This window comes from Rhinoderma darwinii, chromosome 1 (assembly GCF_050947455.1).
Source record: "Rhinoderma darwinii isolate aRhiDar2 chromosome 1, aRhiDar2.hap1, whole genome shotgun sequence".
Classification (NCBI taxonomy): domain Eukaryota; kingdom Metazoa; phylum Chordata; class Amphibia; order Anura; family Rhinodermatidae; genus Rhinoderma; species Rhinoderma darwinii.
The window spans coordinates 490,460,836-490,481,557 of record NC_134687.1 but is presented as its reverse complement, the minus strand read 5'-3'; the positions used below and the strand labels follow the sequence as shown (position 1 = coordinate 490,481,557).

General features: G+C 43.5%; 1 protein-coding gene across 1 annotated transcript; it reads left to right on the top strand.

Annotated features, from left to right (window-relative positions):
- Positions 1 to 3,296: 3,296 nt before the first annotated feature.
- Positions 3,297 to 20,299, top strand: WSB2 (WD repeat and SOCS box containing 2). The gene is made up of 10 exons (XM_075835336.1): positions 3,297 to 3,680; positions 3,762 to 3,801; positions 8,241 to 8,412; positions 8,497 to 8,750; positions 9,268 to 9,399; positions 11,661 to 11,761; positions 12,431 to 12,603; positions 13,776 to 13,892; positions 17,966 to 18,073; positions 19,240 to 20,299. Exons 2-10 carry the CDS (start codon positions 3,762 to 3,764, stop codon positions 19,403 to 19,405), a joined length of 1,263 nt encoding a protein of 420 aa, XP_075691451.1. The 5' UTR covers positions 3,297 to 3,680; the 3' UTR covers positions 19,406 to 20,299.
- The last annotated feature ends 423 nt before the right edge of the window (positions 20,300 to 20,722 follow it).

The window sequence follows — 20,722 nt, the reverse complement described above, 5'->3', positions numbered from 1 at the left end:
TGTATAGCACTGTCTATAGGGGGGGCTGTATAGGACTGTCTACAGGGGGGCTGTTTAGCACTGTCTACAGCGAGGGCTGTATAGCACTGTCTACAGCGAGGGCTGTATAGCACTGTCTACAGGGGGGGCTGTATAGCACTGTCTACAGGGGGGGCTGTATAGCACTGTCTACAGGGGGGCTGTATAGCACTGTCTACAAGGGGGGCTGTATAGCAATGTCTACAGGGGGGCTGTTTAGCACTTTCTACAGGGGGGGCTGTATAGCACTGTCTACAGGGGGGCTGTATAGCACTGTCTACAGGGGGGCTTTATAGCACTGTCTACATGGATGCTGTATAGTACTGTCTACAGGGGCGGCTGTATGGCACTGTCTACAGGGGGGCTGTATGGAACAGTGTACAGAGGGGCTGTATAACACTGTCTACAGGGGGGCTGTATAGCACAGTTTACAGGGGGGCTGTATAGCACTGTCTACAGGGGGCTGTATAGCACTGTCTACATGGGGGCTGTACAGCACTGTCTACAGGGGGCTGTATAGCACTGTCTATGGGGGGGGCTGTGTAGCACTGTCTACAGGAGGGGGCTGTGTGACACTATTTACAGAGGGGCACTATCTAGAAGGGCGCCGTCCGGCGCCATTTTCCTGTAGACCGGAAGTCACGGCCGGACAGTAAGATTACTACTTCCGGTCGCGGCTTCCGGACTTGTGCACTTGGAGCGGCGGTAGCAGACGGAGCGGACGGACCGGAGGGAGCGGCGGCGACTGGAGCAGGTAAGTTATTTCTGTGTATGTAAGTGTTTTACTGTGTGTTTACTAGTGTATGTAAACCTACTACACTGTGTGTTAGCTCAAAAAATGGCGACACACAGTGTAGGAGGTTTGACCGTTCAATCCCCTCGTTTCTCCCGGCACTAGCCAGGATAAAGGAGGGGGGGATTCTGAGAGCTCACTAGAGCGAGTGAGTTTTCTCAAATTTTGCAGCATAAAGCAATGTGGTTGCTCAACCACATGCAATGCTGCAATTTTGGGAATTGCGAGATCTAGTGACCAGCACTGGGAAATATTATAAATTAGAATCTAATTTATAATATTTCCTGACTCGTGAAAAAAATTAAAATAATTAGAACAATGTTTAATCACCTATACACTAATTGTTTAACTAAAATAAAAAAAACATTTTTTTCTAGCGTCACATTCCCTTTAAAGGGAAGGTGTCATGAAATTTTTTTTTTTTTTATCATACTGCTTTTAGTATGATAAATTTTATTTATTTGTGTTCTTGTGTTCTTACTTTTACTTCTCTATGGGGGCTGCCATTTTTTTTTAATCTCTGTATGTGTCGATTAACGACACATACAGAGATGGAATACGGCACATACATCCCCCTAAAGAATGCGAACGGGAGCCGTTCCATTCTCTGCAGCATAAGCCGCTCCCACACAGACCAAAACGAAGCTCGTTAGCAGAGTGAAATCCGGTGCCATTTTCATGTGGACCGGAAGCCGCTGCCGGACAGTAAGATGACGACTTCCGGCCGCGGCTTCCGGCCATATGTTCAAGGAAGCGAAGGCGCAAGGAATAGGAGTGGAGGCGGCGGCGGCAGGAGCAGGTAAGTTATGTTCGTGTATGTGATGTGTGTATTATGTTTGTGTACGTACGTACGTACGTACGTACGTACGTACGTACGTACGATACTGTCTACTGAGCACTGTATCTAATCCTCCTACACTGTGCAGTCGCTCAGAAAATGGCGGCACACAGTGTAGGAGGTTTTAAGATTCAAACCCCTCCTTCTCCTGGCACTAGCCAGAATAAGGGAGGGGGGATTGTGTGAGGACACTAGAGAGTGTGTCTACCCCAAATTTGCAGCATAAAGCAATGAGGTTGCTTTACCACATTGACCATGCTGCAATTTTGGGAACTGCTCCCTCTAGTGACCAGCACATGGAAATGTTATAAATTAGAATCTAATTTATAATATTTCCTGACTTGTGAAAAAATTAAAAAAATTAAAACAATGTGTAATCGCTTAAATAATAATTGTTTAACTAAAAAAAAAAAAATTTCTAGTGACACATTCCCTTTAACGACCTGAGACAATGCATCACTGAAACAGTGCAGTCAATATCCGAGGATATGCTGGCATGCGTCTGGACAGAACTGGACTACCGCCTAGACATCTGACGTATTACCAATGGAAATCACTTTGAACATTTGCAGTGTATAGATAAAACTTCGAGAGATAGTGTGTCTTTTCATGTTCTTTTCAGTGGAAAAGGTGGAAAATCCACTGCATGCTCTCAGTTACCCAAAGGTTTTTTTTCTGCTATCTGTGGATGGAATCTTCAAAACCCCATCCACATATATTGTACTGTAGGGACCTGTTTACATGTTTCGGATTTGACAAGGATCTCGGCATAGATTTTTATTTAAAAAAAATCATCCACCAGTAGAATGAACATGTTCATTTTCAGGGCTTGTCCACACGTAACGGAATTGCTGCAGAAAAATTCTGCAGCAATTCCACGGAAAAACCGCACGATTTCCTGCGTTTTTAATTGCAGAAAATGGTGTGGATTGTGCTGCGTTTTTTTCCATGTTGGGGGATGGTGACATCTCCTCTGAAAAACGCAGCAATTTAGTGCACTTTCTGCAGCAGGAATTGACAGGCTGCAGTACGAAAAATACGCACCGCAGGTGAAATTCTGTTTTGAATTCTTACGCAGCGTGTGGATGAGATTACTAAATCACACCCACTTTGCTGCTACTGTATTCTGCTACGTATTTTCCGACTGCAATTCCGGTCTAAAAATACGCAGCAATTCCGTTACGTGTGCACAAGCCCTAATGGATTCCGCATTGAATGTGGCTAATCCTCATGCAGATCCGCAGCACATCAACTGCACAATTGTGGCAGAAATACGTGGGTCAGTTTCGTATTTCTGCTGCAGATCCTCTTGTAAATACACATTGGACCCGTGATGCGTGAAATAAAATTGGTCGCAGATTATTGGTACAAATCCGCCATGTCTGAAATCACCCATTGTGTTTTGTGGGGATCAGCCGTCATGTGCATTAGTCACACTATAGAGACGCACATACTTATTGACCTTGTAATAAACACAGTAGAGGACAGTTTGGCAGGAAAACCTGGGTTGAATACCCAACCAGCATGAATTCGTGACATAAAGTGCTGGTCAGTCACCAGGTTGCCATGAAAACGTTACATAAAGGCGTCATTAATGGCAGACGGGCCGCCAGCAGGTGGCGGTATCGCAGTGGTAAGCTCTCTATGGTAATAGAATGGATGATCATATGACCGGAACTGTCTAGGTTCAGCCCTCCGTGTGTGGGGTCGATGCTGGATCCAGGTTCTCCCGGGACTACGACACCCTTAATGAACCCCTGAAAGCTGCGCTCATCACATGGGATTCACTAAGCTAAACCCGACTGCTGCACCCTCACCCTGAACCTGCCTGTTCCCTCCCCTCACACCCACACACTGCACTATGAGTCACCCAGCCCAGCACGGAGCCCCGACTGCCCTCAGCTGCCCTGCTGCATGTTGTAATGTCTACCTGTCAAGCATGGAGAAGATCCAGCCCCCCCATATACAGTAACCTGCTGCCTGAACCCCGTTGGCACATATCTGCCCTGTGCTGGAGCCGCTGCCCCTGAGGTAAGCAGCCTGGTCATACACGGGGACAGTCTATAAGATCCGTCATTCTACCACACACTCACCTCCTGTGTTTCTCCGCAGATGGACGTTAATACACTGCTGCACTCCGGTGTCAAGGAAGGTGAGCTGTTACATGTAACCCCTGCCCTGCCAGTCAATGAAGCATCCTATGTCTTGTGGTACCTGTAACCTCCTGTATTGTAGCCTCTTCTGTCACTAGCGTATTTCATCTTGGACCCTGTTCACATCACGTTTTATGCTTCCTTTACTAAACGTTTCCGTAGAGCTCCATTGTCAGACGGAGGCCAAGAGAGTGTGCTTTTGGCCTCTGGCCAGTACATATGTCAGTAAACGGCAAAACAATGGTATGGAATAGCTTAGTAAACGACGCTATTCGATCCTGCGGGGTTCATTATAAAAATGTCTACTTTTTAACATGGTAGCCTATGGGTGACAGATGCCACTGTATGGCATGTGTCACAGGCATCCGTTAAACGGATACATCGTGAGCTTTTCATGACGTATGCATTAAACTGCTGCCGTTATAGCCCAGACAGTTGCAATAAATGAACAGTGGCACGCGTCCTCCATAGACTATATTGGTATCTGTTTCATGGATACGTCGTAAAAATGATCATGACGGATCTGTTCTACTGAAACTATTCTAGTGGACGGATGCCACAGTTATACGTTGTCACAACCTCGGTTTAACGTATACGTCAGGAGCTTTTCCCTATGTATAGGGTCAGACGGAGGCCCAAAAATGGAAATATTGCCCAAATCTGTTAGAGGCTCTGTCACCAGATTATCAAATCCCTATCTCCTATTGCATGTGATCGGCGCTGCAATGTAAATAACAGTAACGGTTTTTTGTTTTTTTTAAACGATCATTTTTGGCCAAGTTATGAGCAATTTTATATTTATGCAAATTAGCCTTTCTAATGGACAACTGGGCGTGTTTTCTCTTATTTCCAACTGGGCGTGTATTGTGTTTTTAGCAACTGGGCGTGTTTACTTCTTTCACTGCACAATCACACTGAGCTGTGGATCATGCTGGGCTGGAACAATGAGAAGTGTAGGACACTGATTGGTCAGCCTCATACACTCCTCTGTACAACACCCAGTTGGTAAAAAGTATAAACACGCCCAGTTATCCATTGAGAAACTCATTAGCATAAATCTAAGCTAGCTCATAACTTGCTCAAAAATGATCGTTTTTCAAAATAAAAACCACTGCTGTTTTCTACATTACAGCGCCGATCAGACTATGTAGGAGATAGGGCACTTATAATCTGGTGACAGAGCCTCTTTAACGATCACTTGCAGGGATTATTAGTCCGTGATGACACCGTTGTGTGTAGTGATGTGTATAATGTTACGTTATTTCCACTACTACTATTTTACTATTGTAGGTTCTCCATGATCATATAGCGAGTTCTGGATCTTCTGTAATACCCTCATACGTTCACTGCGCTGGTCCTGGGAAAGTGGGGCAGGTCATTGTTTTACTTGCGTCTTTGTTACATACGTAGATCCATTGACAGTCCCTGTTGGATATGGATCGCTATATTCAGCCCTCATGACCATTCAGTGACTTACAGGATCACGCTGACTTCTTAAAGCTGCCAGGATGATCCTGGTAGTCGTCATGGTGATATACCGCTCTCCACCTGGGCAATACGGGGGAATGTTGGCCTGATGCCTGTAATTAGAGGTCAGTACATTCTAAGTAACTAGAGTGGATGGGCACAGGCTGGTGATGTCACTCGTCGGCATCTGCACATCCACTCCATTCTGTAGAACGGTGGGGCACAAAGGCTAGGTGGGTATTTATTTATTTTTTAACCCAGTGTGACTGTCCATTTAGGGGTACGTAAGGCCTGTATTTCTCACTTTGCAGTCGTTTACTCCAAGACCAGCAATCTGAGACCAAAGTTTAACAGACTATAATACGCCAGCCTTAAGAGGTAGCTGTTGGCGAAACACTCGTTCAGCCGCCGTATTCATAATTACATAGATGGTTTTGTTGGAAAACAAAGACACATGTCCATCGAGTGCAACCTTTCTCCGATCAATCGTACATCATTCATTGCTGAAAGGGGTTGTCTCATAAAGACCATCAATGTCCATATACCCTATTGGGGCCTAAGGACAACATAGAGGCTGTCCTGTGCTCGGGGGCCATATTGATGAGTCTGAATGGAGAGCTGCTCTGTAAGGCCTCATGCACACTGCCGTAATCACTGCCCGGGGACAGCCACCCGCATTTTCGGCCCGTGCTCCCATACAAAGTATGGGAGCACGGTCCGTAAAAAGCAAAATATAGGACATGTCCTATCTTTTGCAGAGACTTTCTACAGCCCGGACACCTTCCCGTAAGTATACGGGAAAGTGTCCGTGGTCAATAGAAATTAATGAGTCTGTAAATGTAGACCGTGATAACGGTCGGCAATTACGGACGAACTCTACGGTCGTGTGCATGGGGCCTTAGACTATGTTCACACGGGTCGGTTCTCCTGCGGAAAAGTCTGCAGTATTTCCGACCCAGAACCTGTACGGAATAAATTAAACTTTATTTGCTGCAGATTTTAGGCTGGAATGGCCACTGCAGAAACCAGAGGCGAAAAAAACAAAACCCTACTCCCCTCCTGTCCTGTCGGCCTCTTGTGAAGACCCTGGGGAGGAGAGTATGGACTTTTTTTTATTTTTTTGTTTTTTTTATTCCCCCACTGGTGAAAATCCCAACTCGGTAGGGAAAATCCACAACAAAATTGCGAAGATTCCACAGCATAAATTGACGTGTTGCATATAAAAAAAAATCCACTTTGCTTATACTGTAATACACTGTCGATTTTTCCATCCGCAAATCCAGACGGAAAGCTGCAGTAAATCTTACAAATCCTTGTGAATCCCACGGCAGCTCAAATGCTCATCTCTGCCGACGTTGCCCGGGCTCTTTATGTAAGAAACCACTTCACATTAACAGATAAGTGACAGACCGCTGAAATCCGCGTGTTTGTCACTAAATTCTGCTGCCCCTCAGTGAAAGCCGCCTAATGGGAATGACCGCTTCTCTTCAAGGACCAGGAAGGCCGCTCTAAATGTATAATGGGCAGTCCTTGTACAAAGTTTGCCTAGATTTCAGATACCAATTCTTCAACACACGTTTTTTTTTGTGACGTTTAATAAATGCATACAGCTTGATGTGTTTTAGTGGTGTCTTTTAAATTATGGGGAGCGTTCGTGTTCCGTGCTCCGGCCTCTACTGAAGGGGCCACCTCTGTAGCACTTGTGATCGCGGCGCTGATTGCTTGAAAACCTGAATTTCTCAGTCATGTGACCTGCATGGCCATCACCCCACGTATAGTTACACTGCTTTTGCCCATCCTATATGTAGGGCTGTCGGTAGTTTTGGGGGGATCAACACTGCTGACTGGTTCCCTTTAAATATTGAGCATTTTGTGACCTTAGACAAGGTGACCTCTCGGTGACTGGGTAAGCAGGCTGTATGTCTACTGGCCTGTTCTTGGATTTCTCTCTTTACGGAGTTGGCAGTAGATCAATCTTTTAATTTCCTGTGGGTAAGTGGAATGTACTGTTTAATGTGACTGTAGGCGTCTCTAGGTGCAAGAACATCTCTGATATCCTGACGTGGCTGTAGAATTTCTTAAGTTGCCTGGAATGTGCTTACTCGCTCCTACTGTAAATCCTCCTGATTCTCTAACCTCCGAAGAATGTCAGGTCTGGCTCCTACCCAGAGTTGTTTGTATGTAGTCCGAGTCACTATAAAAGCATTTTAATTCACCTCGTTATGGTATGCAGAGATGTGTGTGTGTATATATATATTTATTATAGCTTCAGCGCTGAGGTCCCGTTCTCTGCTACTCACTTCCTGCAGTGATCACACGCCGTTTATCGGTCACCTGCCACTGCAGCCAATCGCTGCCCTGAGCCGGAATGCTGCCATGAATGGCAGATGACTTCTGCAGGAGATGTTACAGAAACACCATAGCTCAGCTTTTTCTGGCATTCTGATCATCTTCCCCGTCTTGATTTCCGTTCTCGCGATAGATGCGGGTCCCACCTCTGGGACCTGCACCTATCAGCCATTTATGGCATATCCTGTGTATATGTCATAAATGATTACGTTGGGAATACCCCTTTAAGGGGGATTGTATGCTACATTGTATTGTTAATACGACTGATTCAACAGAATTAATAGCTTTTTATTATCGGAAATACATAATCAACCGTGTTACAACATATATGAATGGTCCTTTTATATACATGCCACAAGCATAATGTAATCTATTGTAATGATAGATGTGGTGAATATAATTAAATGAGTTGTCCGGTAAGGGGACCCAATAATGCCCTATTGGGACAGTGGGAGGACAGACACTACAAAGCGGGTTGCTGGGGACAAATAAGGGATCACCGGCTGGAGGAGTTATTGGGGTGTCTATACTGTGTTGGTCTGTTGGTTTACAGACCGCTTAAGCAGCAAGTACCTTCAGTAACTGAAACTTGTAGTGCTGAAAATCTAATTGTGTTTCTCAGATACTCCTGCCCTGCTGGCGGAGCTACGCCCTGCCCGTGAACCGCTGTATGATTGGAAGTCAAGCTGTGAGACATGGAGCGTTGCATTCTCGCCCGATGGCTCCTGGTTTGCCTGGTCTCAAGGACATGGCATCATTAAGCTAATCCCTTGGCCACTGGAAGAGGAGAAATTGTAAGTGTTCGATTTTTAACAATGATTGGGGCCATGAAGTTAACTGCTACCCAGTCTTTATATCACTATATATTTTCTTTTAAGGAGGCCACTATCATACAGACCCAAAAGTCAGTGCTACAAGGGCTCTGAAGTAAAAAGAAAAGGAAGCCTGAAAGAAAAAATATTGGACTGTGGTCAGATAGTTTGGAGCCTAGCATTTGGGTCGTCCTCTGCACCAGCTGGATGGAAACTGTGGCCTCTTTCCAGACCACAAGATGCCAAATCTAGTGACACTTGGCTTCTTTTAGCAACTGGGCTCAGTGATGGACATGTCAAAGTCTGGGAAGTCCACACAGGTAACAGATGTAATGATCTTCTTTCAGGAAAGCAGGCAGGATTCTACATGACTAAATGAATACATTGTATATTAAGAATTTACTATAGCTCTAGTTTTGCATATGCACCTGGAGGATCTATACACTATAGGTGGATACCTCAATTATTGACAAAAAAGCAAAAAAAAAAACATAAATCACATGGTGTACATTTTTTGTGCAGGAATCCCTTGTATTGAAAGGGCTGCCAAAAGCCTTAAACCTACTAAAAACAAAAAAAACCTTAAAAAAAACAACAATAACGTTCTAATGTACTTAACACAAACCATTTTTCTAACCTTGGCATCTAGTTCTGATGTGTAAACCTGTGTATTCCCTCAGTCAGTGATGTAACCTCTCCACTTTCAAGGTTACAGGGTAAGCGAACACCAAATCCCTAAAATGAGTCAAGGATTATAGGTAGTGAATGTTTCAGCGGGAAGTACAGTTTAACCAGTGAATCTGCATACAAAGGCTGATGCCAGTCGTGAAATTACAGGTCGTCTGCTTTTCAACTTATCGGGGCACCAGGATGTTGTACGGGATTTGGGCTTTACAAAAAACGGCAGCTTGACCCTTGTAACTGCATCCCGGGACAAGACGCTACGAATCTGGGACTTGAAAAAAGATGGTATGTCTTTTCAAATCTATAATCCGCTTGTACAAAATGTTTTGAAGAGAAAAGCCTGCCACCCTTTACAGTGACTTCTGCTGTGTAGAGAAATTCACCAAACCTCGTAGACCTAAAATAGAATTGTCACTTACAAAGGAACACACCAAATAAAACTGATACACTGTTATGCCTACAGCGGTGCGTGACTTGGAGTCTTACTATGAATCGGTGTCATACACATTTTTGCTTGGCGTGTTCCTTTAATTGTGGTCCGTCTATAGCTGTAATTCCAAATACATTTCAATTGAAGTCACGCAATAATTGTTTGTCGTTCAGGGTGTGTGAATGGCTGAAATAGCTATGCGTCTGTAGTTATGTTTTCAGGAAGGTACACACCCTGGTTGTCATGGGGAACTTGATCTGCCACTAGGTTAAATGCTCCATTGTTCTATGTATCTTTTTATATAGGATGTTGAAGAAATGGACAATGGAATTGTAATCATTCTATGCTTTACAGGAAAAATGTAATTGGTCGTGTTGTGCATAGATCTAGTAGTGTTCATATGATCAGTGCTTGACGCTGCTCTATGCCGGTGTCCCCTGCACAACATTTCCTGCCTATGTTCTAGCCTTGTTCAGTCTGATCTAAGGGGGAGACATTGGGGAAGGTTTATCAATTGCGTATGAAGGTAAATGTTGCCTTTTAAGCAATCAGGGCTCCGCTTTAATTTCCTAAAATTCTCTAAAAAAATAACTTATGCAAGGCCAGTTTTTCTGTTAGGCTACATTCACACGACAGTGAAAAATGGCCGTCTGACGCCATCGTAGTTCTGTGACTGTATTCATACGGCCGTTTTTTTTTAAACCGCCCATGAATACTTGCTGTCAAAAAATAGGACATGTCCTATTTTTGGCCGTTTTTATGGGCCCCCATAGAACTCAATGGATCTGTTTTTAACGGCCCTTTTTCAGGAATCAATCCTTGTAACGGCCGTTAAAAAACTGATCCTGGCCCTCACAAGAGGTCTCCCCGAGCATAGTGCTACTTTAAGTCCATTAATGGACAGTGATAAGAGGGCTTTCACTTATGGAATCCCCGGCCAGAGCATCGCAAGTTCTCTGGCTGGGGACTGCTGTCTTTGGAAAGTCCTTGACGTCACTGTCCATATATGGACCGTGACATTAGGAGCTTAGAGATGTGGGAATCCCTGGCCAACATGTTGCCGTTGCTCTAGCCGGGGATTTCGGTATCTCAAAGCCCCTGACATCACTTTCCATATATGGACAGCGATGCCAAGGGCTTTTCCTAGAGTGGGAACCCCAACCAGTGCGCTGCCGACGCTCTTGCCAGGGATTCCGCCACTGGCGTCACTATCCATATATGGACAGCGAGGTCAGGGACTCCTCCAGGAGCGGATTCCCCTGCCAGAGCGATGGCAATGCCCTGGCTGGGGATTCCACTCCTAGAGGGAGCCCCAATGGTGCTATCTACAGAGAGGTGTGGGTGTGGCTCTATATAGTGTGTGTGTGCGGTGCTATATACGGGGGGGGGGGGGGTGGGTGCTATGTGTCCACGTTGGCACTATGTATGCACAGGCGCTATCTTTATTGGCACTATCTACGTGGGCACTGTGCTGTTTTCAGGGGGCTTAAACAAAACCCTGCCAAATTTAAATCGATCAGTTTTTTTTAATGGCTATGAAAAATGGATTACAGACGTTCTGAAAATTAATGAAAAATTTGTAGGTACACTGATGCAAAACGGCCATGAAAAACTGACCGCTGTGTGAATGTAGCCTTAGACGTTTGATAACTAAGGCATTGTGTGGATCCAAATCAATGTCCACGTGCTTATTGGCTTGAATATTGGCATTTGTGGGTGTAGAACTTTTATATTTTAATTGAGCCTTCGTTGCAGATTCTGTCAGATGTAGCGGGAAGAATAGCAATTAATGCAGCGCTAAATTTCCTGTCGAAACGATGGACACCACGGCAGCACCTGAAGGACCCCATTATGAGTCAATGGAGTACGACGGGTGTGATGGATCCAGGACCACTTTGTGGTTTTCGTTATGAACTGATACAACAGAGCTGTACTAAAGGGATTAAAATAAATAAATAGGACAAGAAACAGGATCTCTTTGTGACAACCGTAGCTCACACAAGATGATGCACTGTTTCTATGTAATGGATCATGGGAGTTTTTATTTTTTTCACTAGCATTTCCTTGCAATCACTTTGGTTGTTTTTTGATGCCTGCAAACCTCTTTATTCCCCAGGTAAGCTGATCACGGTGCTGTCTGGACACGTCCAATGGGTTTACTGCTGTTCCATCTCCCCAGACTGCAGCATGCTGTGCTCTGCAGCAGGAGAAAATGTGGTAAGAGAAGTCTCTGCGGAAGGTTGAGCTATACTTTCACAGGGACATGATCTGCTTTTATGTCATTCATATGATTTGATGTCTTACAACGAATACTAGAGACTATTAAAAAACACACATGAGCCCTGTTCTACGAGTTCTCCAGTTTTGGAAGACAAAATTCAATGTTCAGACATTGATGAATATCTTGCACAGGGTTTACTTTTTTTTTTGTAAGAAAGCAGCCATGCTTGAGAAATCTCCTAACCCTTTTACGCAAGGGCTACGCGGTAACGTTTGTTCAATCAAGAGTCTAGGTAAAATCGCAGGATTACCATGTAGCGACCTCAATGTTTCCCTACGGACAACAAGGTTGCGCACGTTTGAAAATATGAAGTCCTCGGCACACAATGGAGATTTATTAATACTAGTGCAATGTGAGTGGTCCATTAGTATCCCTCCTCCCATGCAGCATGTGTCCAATCAACAGGGTGCACTCATGAAAACAAGGCCAGATTGGTGTCCCTAAAGCCACCATCACGTTTTCCAATACATGTGCATTGGTTGGAACTAATCAATATGGTATCGGACAGCTTTAAATAAATACACTTTCAAAAATCTGGAAAATTTGTTTATGTATTTTGAAAGACCAAATCTGTTATGACCTAAGTCACTTCTGCCATTATTTAGGTTCTTCTTTGGAGCATGCGCTCATACACCCTAATCCGGAAGCTGGAGGGTCATCAAAACAGTGTAGTGTCATGTGACTTTTCTCCAGATTCTGCTCTCTTAGTCACCGCCTCATATGACACCACCTTGATTTTGTGGGACCCATACACAGGAGAGAAGTTACGACAGTTCCTGTAAGTAGCTGCTTGTTTCTAGACATGTACATTGGTTTACCACAAAGTAAAAGTTCACTATTTGCCATGACATGACTAAATAGATATAGTATTGGCGGGGAGTGTTGAGACCCCGCACTATGGCTAGATCGAAAGGACTGCAGCTGGCTTTCTTACAAGCCCTGTGCCCCTTCAGCTCTACTGGGCTTCATCTGCTCAAATAGCGTTACTCATATGTTAAGCTAATGAGCCACTACAATGGAAAAAAAAATTCGTAACCGCTTTGCTTTATGGCAATGTCCAATATAATAGCCTGTGCATGCTTACAACACTGCCAGTACACAAGCAATGTAATTATTAAGAGTTCTGTAAATGGCCAGCAGAAGTAACTGTAATATATACAGGATTGCTTTGGCCTCATTTACACGAACCTGTTTTTGCGGCCGCAATCCACCCACAAAATTGCAGGTGAATTGTGGACCCATTCATCTCTATGGGCCCATGCACACGACCGTGGTTTCCACGGTCTGTGCATTGGCCGGAAACCCGGACCGCAGAAAGATAGAACAAGTCATTACACGGCCCGGGTTTGCCCTTCTTGCTCATTGAAATCTATTTTCCAGAACGGACTAGAAATCAGAATCTTGGCTAAAGCCTCATGCACACGACCGTAGCCGTGTGAACTGCGGGCGGCCCGCGGATGACACTCTGCGGCCGTTCGTGCTGCATTCTCGGGCCGTGCACACGGCTACGGTTGTGTGCATGAGGCTTTAGCCAAGATTCTGCTCTCTAGTCCATTCTGGAAAATAGTTTTCTGTATTAGACTTCTGTAAAGTACCGAGCGTAAACCGTACATCTCCTCCAATGCTGCACGGCAAATGTGCCGGAGGGACATATGAACAGCTACCGGGAAGCCAAGCAAAGTATGAATGAACTGTAAAGGAATACGTCAAATTATTTGTTGCATATGCTTTGCATGTAAGTGTAGACTAGCTGTGCAGTCACATAGTAATAAAGATGCTAAAACTTATATCGAATACCAAATTTATAAAAAAAAATGTCGCTTTAATCCGAAGTGGTTTCCAGCCTGAAAAGAATACCCACTCTTTATTTGATGACACTGTGTATATATCTATTAAAAGAAGATGATAATTTGAATCCCTAAAGATAACTTCTTGTATTTTTGCTGTCAGCCATGCTTCATTGTCTCGTGATGTGGACTACAGTAGTCCGGAGCCACAGCTCAGCTCGTTGAGATCGGTCTGCTTTTCACCAGAAGGCCTACACCTGGCTAGCCTGGCAGATGACAGGTGAGGGATGACGGGCTAGGTTCTGCATTTTATTGTTTATATTGTACTAACACCTGGTGGATGAATGCGAGTGGTACCATTCAGTACATAACGGTCAGGAATAGTTTCCCATAACTATTGCTTACCTGTTCATTTTCTGTGCAGAAAGTCGCAAGACAAACCTTTTTGTTTGCCCCTTAAAGGGAATGTTTTGCCAGAAAAACATGTTTTTTTTTTAAAAATTAAACATTTAGTGTGTGGGTGATTAAACACTGTTCAAATTTTTTTTATTTTTTTGCACGAGTCCAGGTAATATTATAAATTATTTCTAATTTATAATACTAACCATTTTTGGTCACTAGATGGAGCTGTTCCCAAAATTGCAGCATTGCAACATTGGGTTAAAAGCCCTCGCTCTAGTGAGCTCTCAGCATCCCCCCCTCCTTTATCCTGGCTAGTGCCGGGATAAACGAGGGGTTTGAACGGTGTAACCTCCTACGCTGTGTGTCGCCATTTTTTGAGCTAACACACAGTGTAGTAGGTTTACATACAGTAGTAAACACACACAAACACGAACATACATTGAAATCTCTTACCTGCTCCTGCCGCCGCGGCTCCCTCCGGCCCGTCCGCTCCGTTTGCTGCCGCTGGTGCAAGTGCACAAATCCGGAAGCCGCGACCGGAAGTAGTAATATTACTGTCCGGCCGCGACTTCCGGTCCACAGGAAAATGGCGCCGGACGGCGCCAATTTCGAATAGGACTGTGTGGGAGCGGCGCATGCGCAGTTCCCACACAGACGCCGTACACTGCAGTCAATGGGACGGGAGCCGTTCGCAGTCCCTATGGGACTGTGGCTGCCGTATTCCATGTCTGTATGTGTCGTTAATCGACACACACAGAAATGGAACAAAAAATGGCAGCCCCCATAGGGAAGAAAAAGTGTAAAAATAAGAAAAAGTAAAACACAAACACACAAATGAATATAAACGTTTTTAATAAAGCACTAACATCTTTAACATATAAAAAAATAATTTGTGATGACACTGTTCCTTTAAAGGAAAATTCCAGTCATCGCATCATATTACAATAATTTTTATTGCTCCAGTACATCTAAAATCAACTTTGCAAATGGTCTTCTAAAATGTTCTGGTTTTGCGCCTATAGCTGCTCTGCAGTGTAGTCTGATCCTGCAGTCATACTCTTTCCATCTGTTCCATGATTCTTGCTGACCTACCAAAAGCATGTTAGCATGAAATAGGGGACAGATGAGAGATGTAAAAGTACACCTCCATATGCCTAATTATTTTTTTTTTGGGTGGACATTTGATATCGGGTGCATACAACTGTGTAGGGATAGGTTATTAAAATGTGTCTGACAGATGTCGTCTTCAGGTGCATGCCTGGTCACCGTTTCGCTGGTCTCACACTGAATAATGGGTTCACGGCATTCCTGCCGCCGCTGCGACCACCGGGGACTGGGTGACCTAAAAGGCGGGGAGAAGATTCCACCTAGCGCCCGCAGGGGGGGACCAATAATGTGGACGTCCCCCCTGCAACCTGAAATGGAAAAAGACAAATGAAAACTAAAATAATAAAAAAGCAGAAGACCTGTAGGCCGGTTCATGTCTGCCTCCCACAGACACTAAATAAAACTAAGTAGCTTGTTGTAACAGAAGAAGGTATAACCCACTGGGCAGAGTCCAACCCCCCCTTTTATTTTTATTTTTTGGGGTTTTTGTTTTTCACTAGTGCTGTGTCCTCCAGTGCTTGATTTAACGAACAAAAGGTTTATACTTCCCACCCGGGAGTTGTCATAGCGACGCTTTATTCTAATCTTTAACGGACGTGTCGCCATGACAACAAAGAACGGGGTAAGTATATATTATATTCGATTTTTATTTTTTTCAACCACTGTTTTCCACTGCGAAAAACCACCACAATTTGGTGTGGTTTTTCTGGTGTAATTTCCTGCGGGTTGCAGGACGGATCCGCCCTGTGTGAACATGGCCTAAAGGGCTTGCTGTATGACTACTGTTGTTTTTATTATTTTTTGTTTTTCTGCTCGTCCATTAGACCGGCACAAACAATCTGATCTAAATGTGTGCGAAGAACCTTACATTCAAAATGATTCAAATACTAAGTGTTTACCTATATCTTAGTGCCTGCAGCTACTGTTGTGTTTTGAGTTATTTCCATTTGTTAGATCTGATCTCTGAGACCCGCAACCTTATAGAGAATGAAAACCCCTAGAGTCGACAACGCTAATATAAAAATGAATGGAGGTGTTAAAGATGCTCTGTCACCACATTATAAGGATCATACACTTCTCTCCATTCATTTAGTCAGCGCATAGGGATACTTTTAGATCCGTATGTGCTGTCCTAGGCTGGGTTCACACACCCTATTTACGGACGTTTTAACCTCGAATTTCGTCCGAAAATACGGTTCCAATGCGCCGGCAAACATCTGCCCATTCATTTGAATGGGCTTTATGATGTTCTGTGCCGACGGTCATTTTTTTTACGCGCCGCTGTCAAAAGACGCCTGCGTCAAAGAAGTAGCTGTCAATTCTTGGGACGTAATTGGAGCCATTTTCCATTGACACCATAGAAAAACAGCTCCAATTACGTCCGTAATGGACGCTGCGAAAAAAACGCCTGCACATGCCTTTACGTCTGAAATTCCGGAGCTGGTTTCTTTTGAAAACCGCTCCGTAATTTCAGGCGTATCGGACGTGTACGTGTGAACATACCCTTATACTAACACATTAACGATACTGAAGTGTTTAGACATTCCTCGGGATGTCTATTCACAATCCCGGCACTTCGTTAATGTTTCTGTGGTAGTTACAGCAGAGCAAGCGTAATCCAGCGAGATTACGCTGTAGATGACCGGTTACAACGAGATTACGCTTGCTCTGCTGTAACTACCACAGACAGAGTAACCAAGTGCAGAGATTGTGAATAGACATCCCGTGGAATGTCTATTCACTGTCTAAACACTTCAGTATTGTTAATGTGTTAGTATAAGACAGCACATAAGCATCTAGCAGGATCACTATGCGCTGAGTAAATGAATGGAGAGGAGTACATGTCGCTGATTGGTCAGCGTCATACACTAGTCTGCACAACGCCCAAATGGTCTAAAGTAAAACACGCCCAGTTGTCCATTGAGAAACTCATTAGCATAAATCTAAAATCGCTAATAAAGTGGTGAAAATAGATCGTTTTGTTTTTTTTTAAATAAAAAGCATTTCTGTCACCTACATTATAGCGCCGATTTCCTTATGTAGGAGATAGGACACTTATAATGAGGTGACAGAGCCTCTTTAAGTAGCAAACTACAAAATGTCAGCGTGTAACCGTAGCATAGACCGTAACTTTTTTTTTTTTTATACACTTATGAGCATGCGGAGTGGGAGATTTGTGCTCAAAAGAGAATATGTTCGAGGCAAGAAGGCTTGGCAGGCTGTAAAGTGAATGCTCACCTTTGAACAGGTCCAACGTTCTGTACTAACTTTTTTTGTAAAATATACCTTTTGTAGGGTTTGGAGCACCCTTTTTCTCTTGCAGCGCTCCAAATCCCCTGCTTCCCTTTACAGCTATAGAGGTAAATGATAAAATGATCAAATCGTCCAGCCTCCACTAGGGGCAGCCTATCAGATGTGTGTGGTTTTTTGTTTTTTTTTAAATGTTTACTTTTTATGGTGGTGTCCAAAGGTGGGCATTCACGTTAAACTTGTTAACCATGTGTTTGTATAAATAAATGTAGATTAAATGGCACAGCACAAGCCCTTGATACAAATGCGGAGGAAAGAGCTGGGTGGTTATCCATATGGTTGCATGCTGTGAATTCATCTACACTGCTTGACCACAAGGTTAAGATCGAAGATATGGAAATTGCAACATAGTGCAAAGATTCTTAGTTGATTCAAGGTGATCCTACAAGTGTAACTATGCAACTGCATATTCTAACACAAATCCTTATTTGACCAATATAATTCTAAAAAGTAAGGATTTATGATGCATGTGATGTGATCCTCTCTATAATATGGCTACTATGAAATATAAAAAAAATCTTTATTTTACTTCAGGTTCCTGCGGGTATGGTCGCTGGAATTACAAGAACCCCTGACCACTGCTCCAGTTACCAATGGTCTATGTTGTACCTTTTTTCCACAGGGGGCTATTCTTGCAACCGGGTAAGAAAGGAAATATAGAACGTGTAGTGTTTTGGCATGCTAATATGATGTCCCACACGGAATATCACCAGCTATGGTCAGTCTTCAAAGAAAATAACCTACAATATAGTGGGCTTGATGCATGTATATGCTTGCTTGTACATATTGCATGGTATTCTGGTATTCCCCCGAAAACAGAATATGGTGCCACATACGGCATCAGAAGGAGCATGTGTTTGTTTTGTTTTTTTGTTTTGTTTGTCGACCTTACGTGAATAAAAAAAATAATCTATCTTGCAATACTGCAGTATGCATGGCATCTGTGTGATACAGATCCGAAGTACTCCCATTTGGATGAGCATTAATTGTCACGTGTTGCCCATAGCAACCAGTCACTTAATGCTTTTATTTTTAACCTTGCTGATGCAAAAATATAAAAGCTAGACTCTGTGGTTACGATGGGCAACACGGACTGTTTCTGGAGCTAGTTTATATTTCTCATGTGCCTTGTCCATAAAGCAACCCTCTGGTTTCTGGACAACATTCTAAATGTAGTGGGGTTATATGGAGTAATATTACCTGTTGCTCTCCAGTTGTGCCGTGGATCCGCCGTTCTAGGGCCCCCACTTTGTTGTCTCAAAATGGCCACAGCGCTTTTCAGACCGAGTCTAAGACACTCCCTCTGTTCAGATTGGACAGAACTGCTCACATAAGCAACTTTCATCCGAGAACAGTGAGAGTGTCTCCGACCCTGTAGTCTAAGAAGCGCTCCGGCCATTTTGGGACCGCACAGAGGGAACTCTAAAACGGCAGATTCACGGCAAGGAGGAGCAATTGGAGGGCACCAGGTAATCTTACTCCATATACCCCATCATATTCAAAATGTTGTCCTGGGACCGGAGAGTCGCTATAAAGGCTACATACACCTTCTGAATGTAATATTCGTGTTTTTTTAGCACTTTTTTTCAAGTTTTTGTTTTTACTTTTTACTATACAGCTTTTAGAAGTCAATGAAAGTGCTTAAAAACAAAAAAAAATATTTAATAAAAAAAAATCAAATGTGTACATAGCCTTTTAAAGATATCATTCAACTAAATTTGCAGACAGTCTTGCCAACTTTTATAGTTGTAGGTTAAGAAGCAAATGGCATACTACCACTGCTTACAATATATTGTTCTTTGTTTCAGAAACCGAGATGGGCACGTACAGTTCTGGACAGCTCCTCGAATTCTGCCTTCACTACGTCACTTGTGTCGCATGACACTACGGCGTTTTCTGACGACCTATCAAGTCCTTGCATTACCAATTCCTGGGAAAATGAAAGATTTTCTTATTTACAGGACTAATTATTAGATACCTTTTTATATAACAAATGATGAGGATTAAAACAGACCTCATTCTAGAACTCTGAAACCTTACCCTGAAGCTGCATAAACCTCATTCCTACAATTTCCGAAAGGGAGCACAGCAGAAAACAGTGGTACTGTAAGACTAAATGACCGAAACCAGACAATGTAGCTTGTGAAATTAATTTTAGAGATGAAATGTATGATCGTAGCCCCTTTCTGGTAACTTCAGTGTACACCATTAGGCTGGATTCACACGAGCATGTTACGTCCGTAATGGACGGAACGTATTTCGGCCGCAAGTCCCGGACCTAACACAGTGCAGGAAGCCGGGCTCCTAGCATCATGGTTATGTACGACGCTAGGAGTCCCTGCCTCTCCATGGAACTACTGTCCCGTACTGAAAACATGATTACGGCTGATTCAATATAATTCAATGACAATACAAAATGTAAAAAAAAAAAATACATAAAGAACTAAAACAAACTTCCAAAATTAACAAATAGTCACATGCATATACAGTGCCATTCAAAAGTATTGACACCCCCCTTGGTGTTTTTCCGGTTTTGTTGCATTACAATGGATTTTAGGAGGTTTGTACCGTTTGATTTACTCAACATGCCTACCACTGTGAAGGTGAAAAATATTTTTTACTGTGTCGCAAACAAAAATGAAGACCAAAAAGAAAGAACTTTAATGTGCATGATTATTCATCCGCTCAAAGTAAATACTTTGTGGAGCCACCTTTTGCAATTATAGACGGAAGTCTCTTGGGGTCTGTCTCTATTAGATTAGCACATCTAGACACTGGGATTTTTGCCCATTTTTATAGGAAACACTGCTCCAACTCCAAGTTAAATGGGTTGTGATGGTCTACAGCAGTCTTCAAGTCATACCACAGATTCTCAATTGGACTGAGGTCTGAGCTTTGACTAGGCCGTTCCAAGGCATGTAAATGTTGTTAAACTCCAATATATTTTTAACAGTATGTTTCGGGTCATTGACCTGCGTCTCAGTCTCAAATCTCTGCAGACTGAAAGAGGATTTTCTCAAGAATTGCCCTATAGTTCCTGCCATCCATCTTTTCTTCAATCCTGACAAGTTTTCCAGGCCCTGCTGATGAAAAACTTCCCCACAGCACAATGCTGGCACCGCCATGCTTCACTGTGGGAATGGTGTACTTGGGGTGATGGGAAGTATTGGCTTTGAACCTTTTTCCATGTGGAGTCTGCCACATACTGTTTAGCGAACTCAACATGTTTTCTTTTGTTTTTAACAATAACTTTTTTTCGGCCCAGTCTCCCATAAAGCCCCGCTCTGTGGA

What these genes read in the sequence shown, in the direction of transcription:
- WSB2 (XM_075835336.1), top strand. Translation starts at nt 3,762, where the DNA reads ATGGACGTTAATACACTGCTGCACTCCGGTGTCAAGGAAG. An exon ending in AGTCTGGGAAGTCCACACAG is followed by an intron (nt 8,751 to 9,267) that starts GTAACAGATGTA and finishes GTGAAATTACAG; the next exon opens with GTCGTCTGCTTTTCAACTTA. An exon ending in CTGGGACTTGAAAAAAGATG is followed by an intron (nt 9,400 to 11,660) that starts GTATGTCTTTTC and finishes TTTATTCCCCAG; the next exon opens with GTAAGCTGATCACGGTGCTG.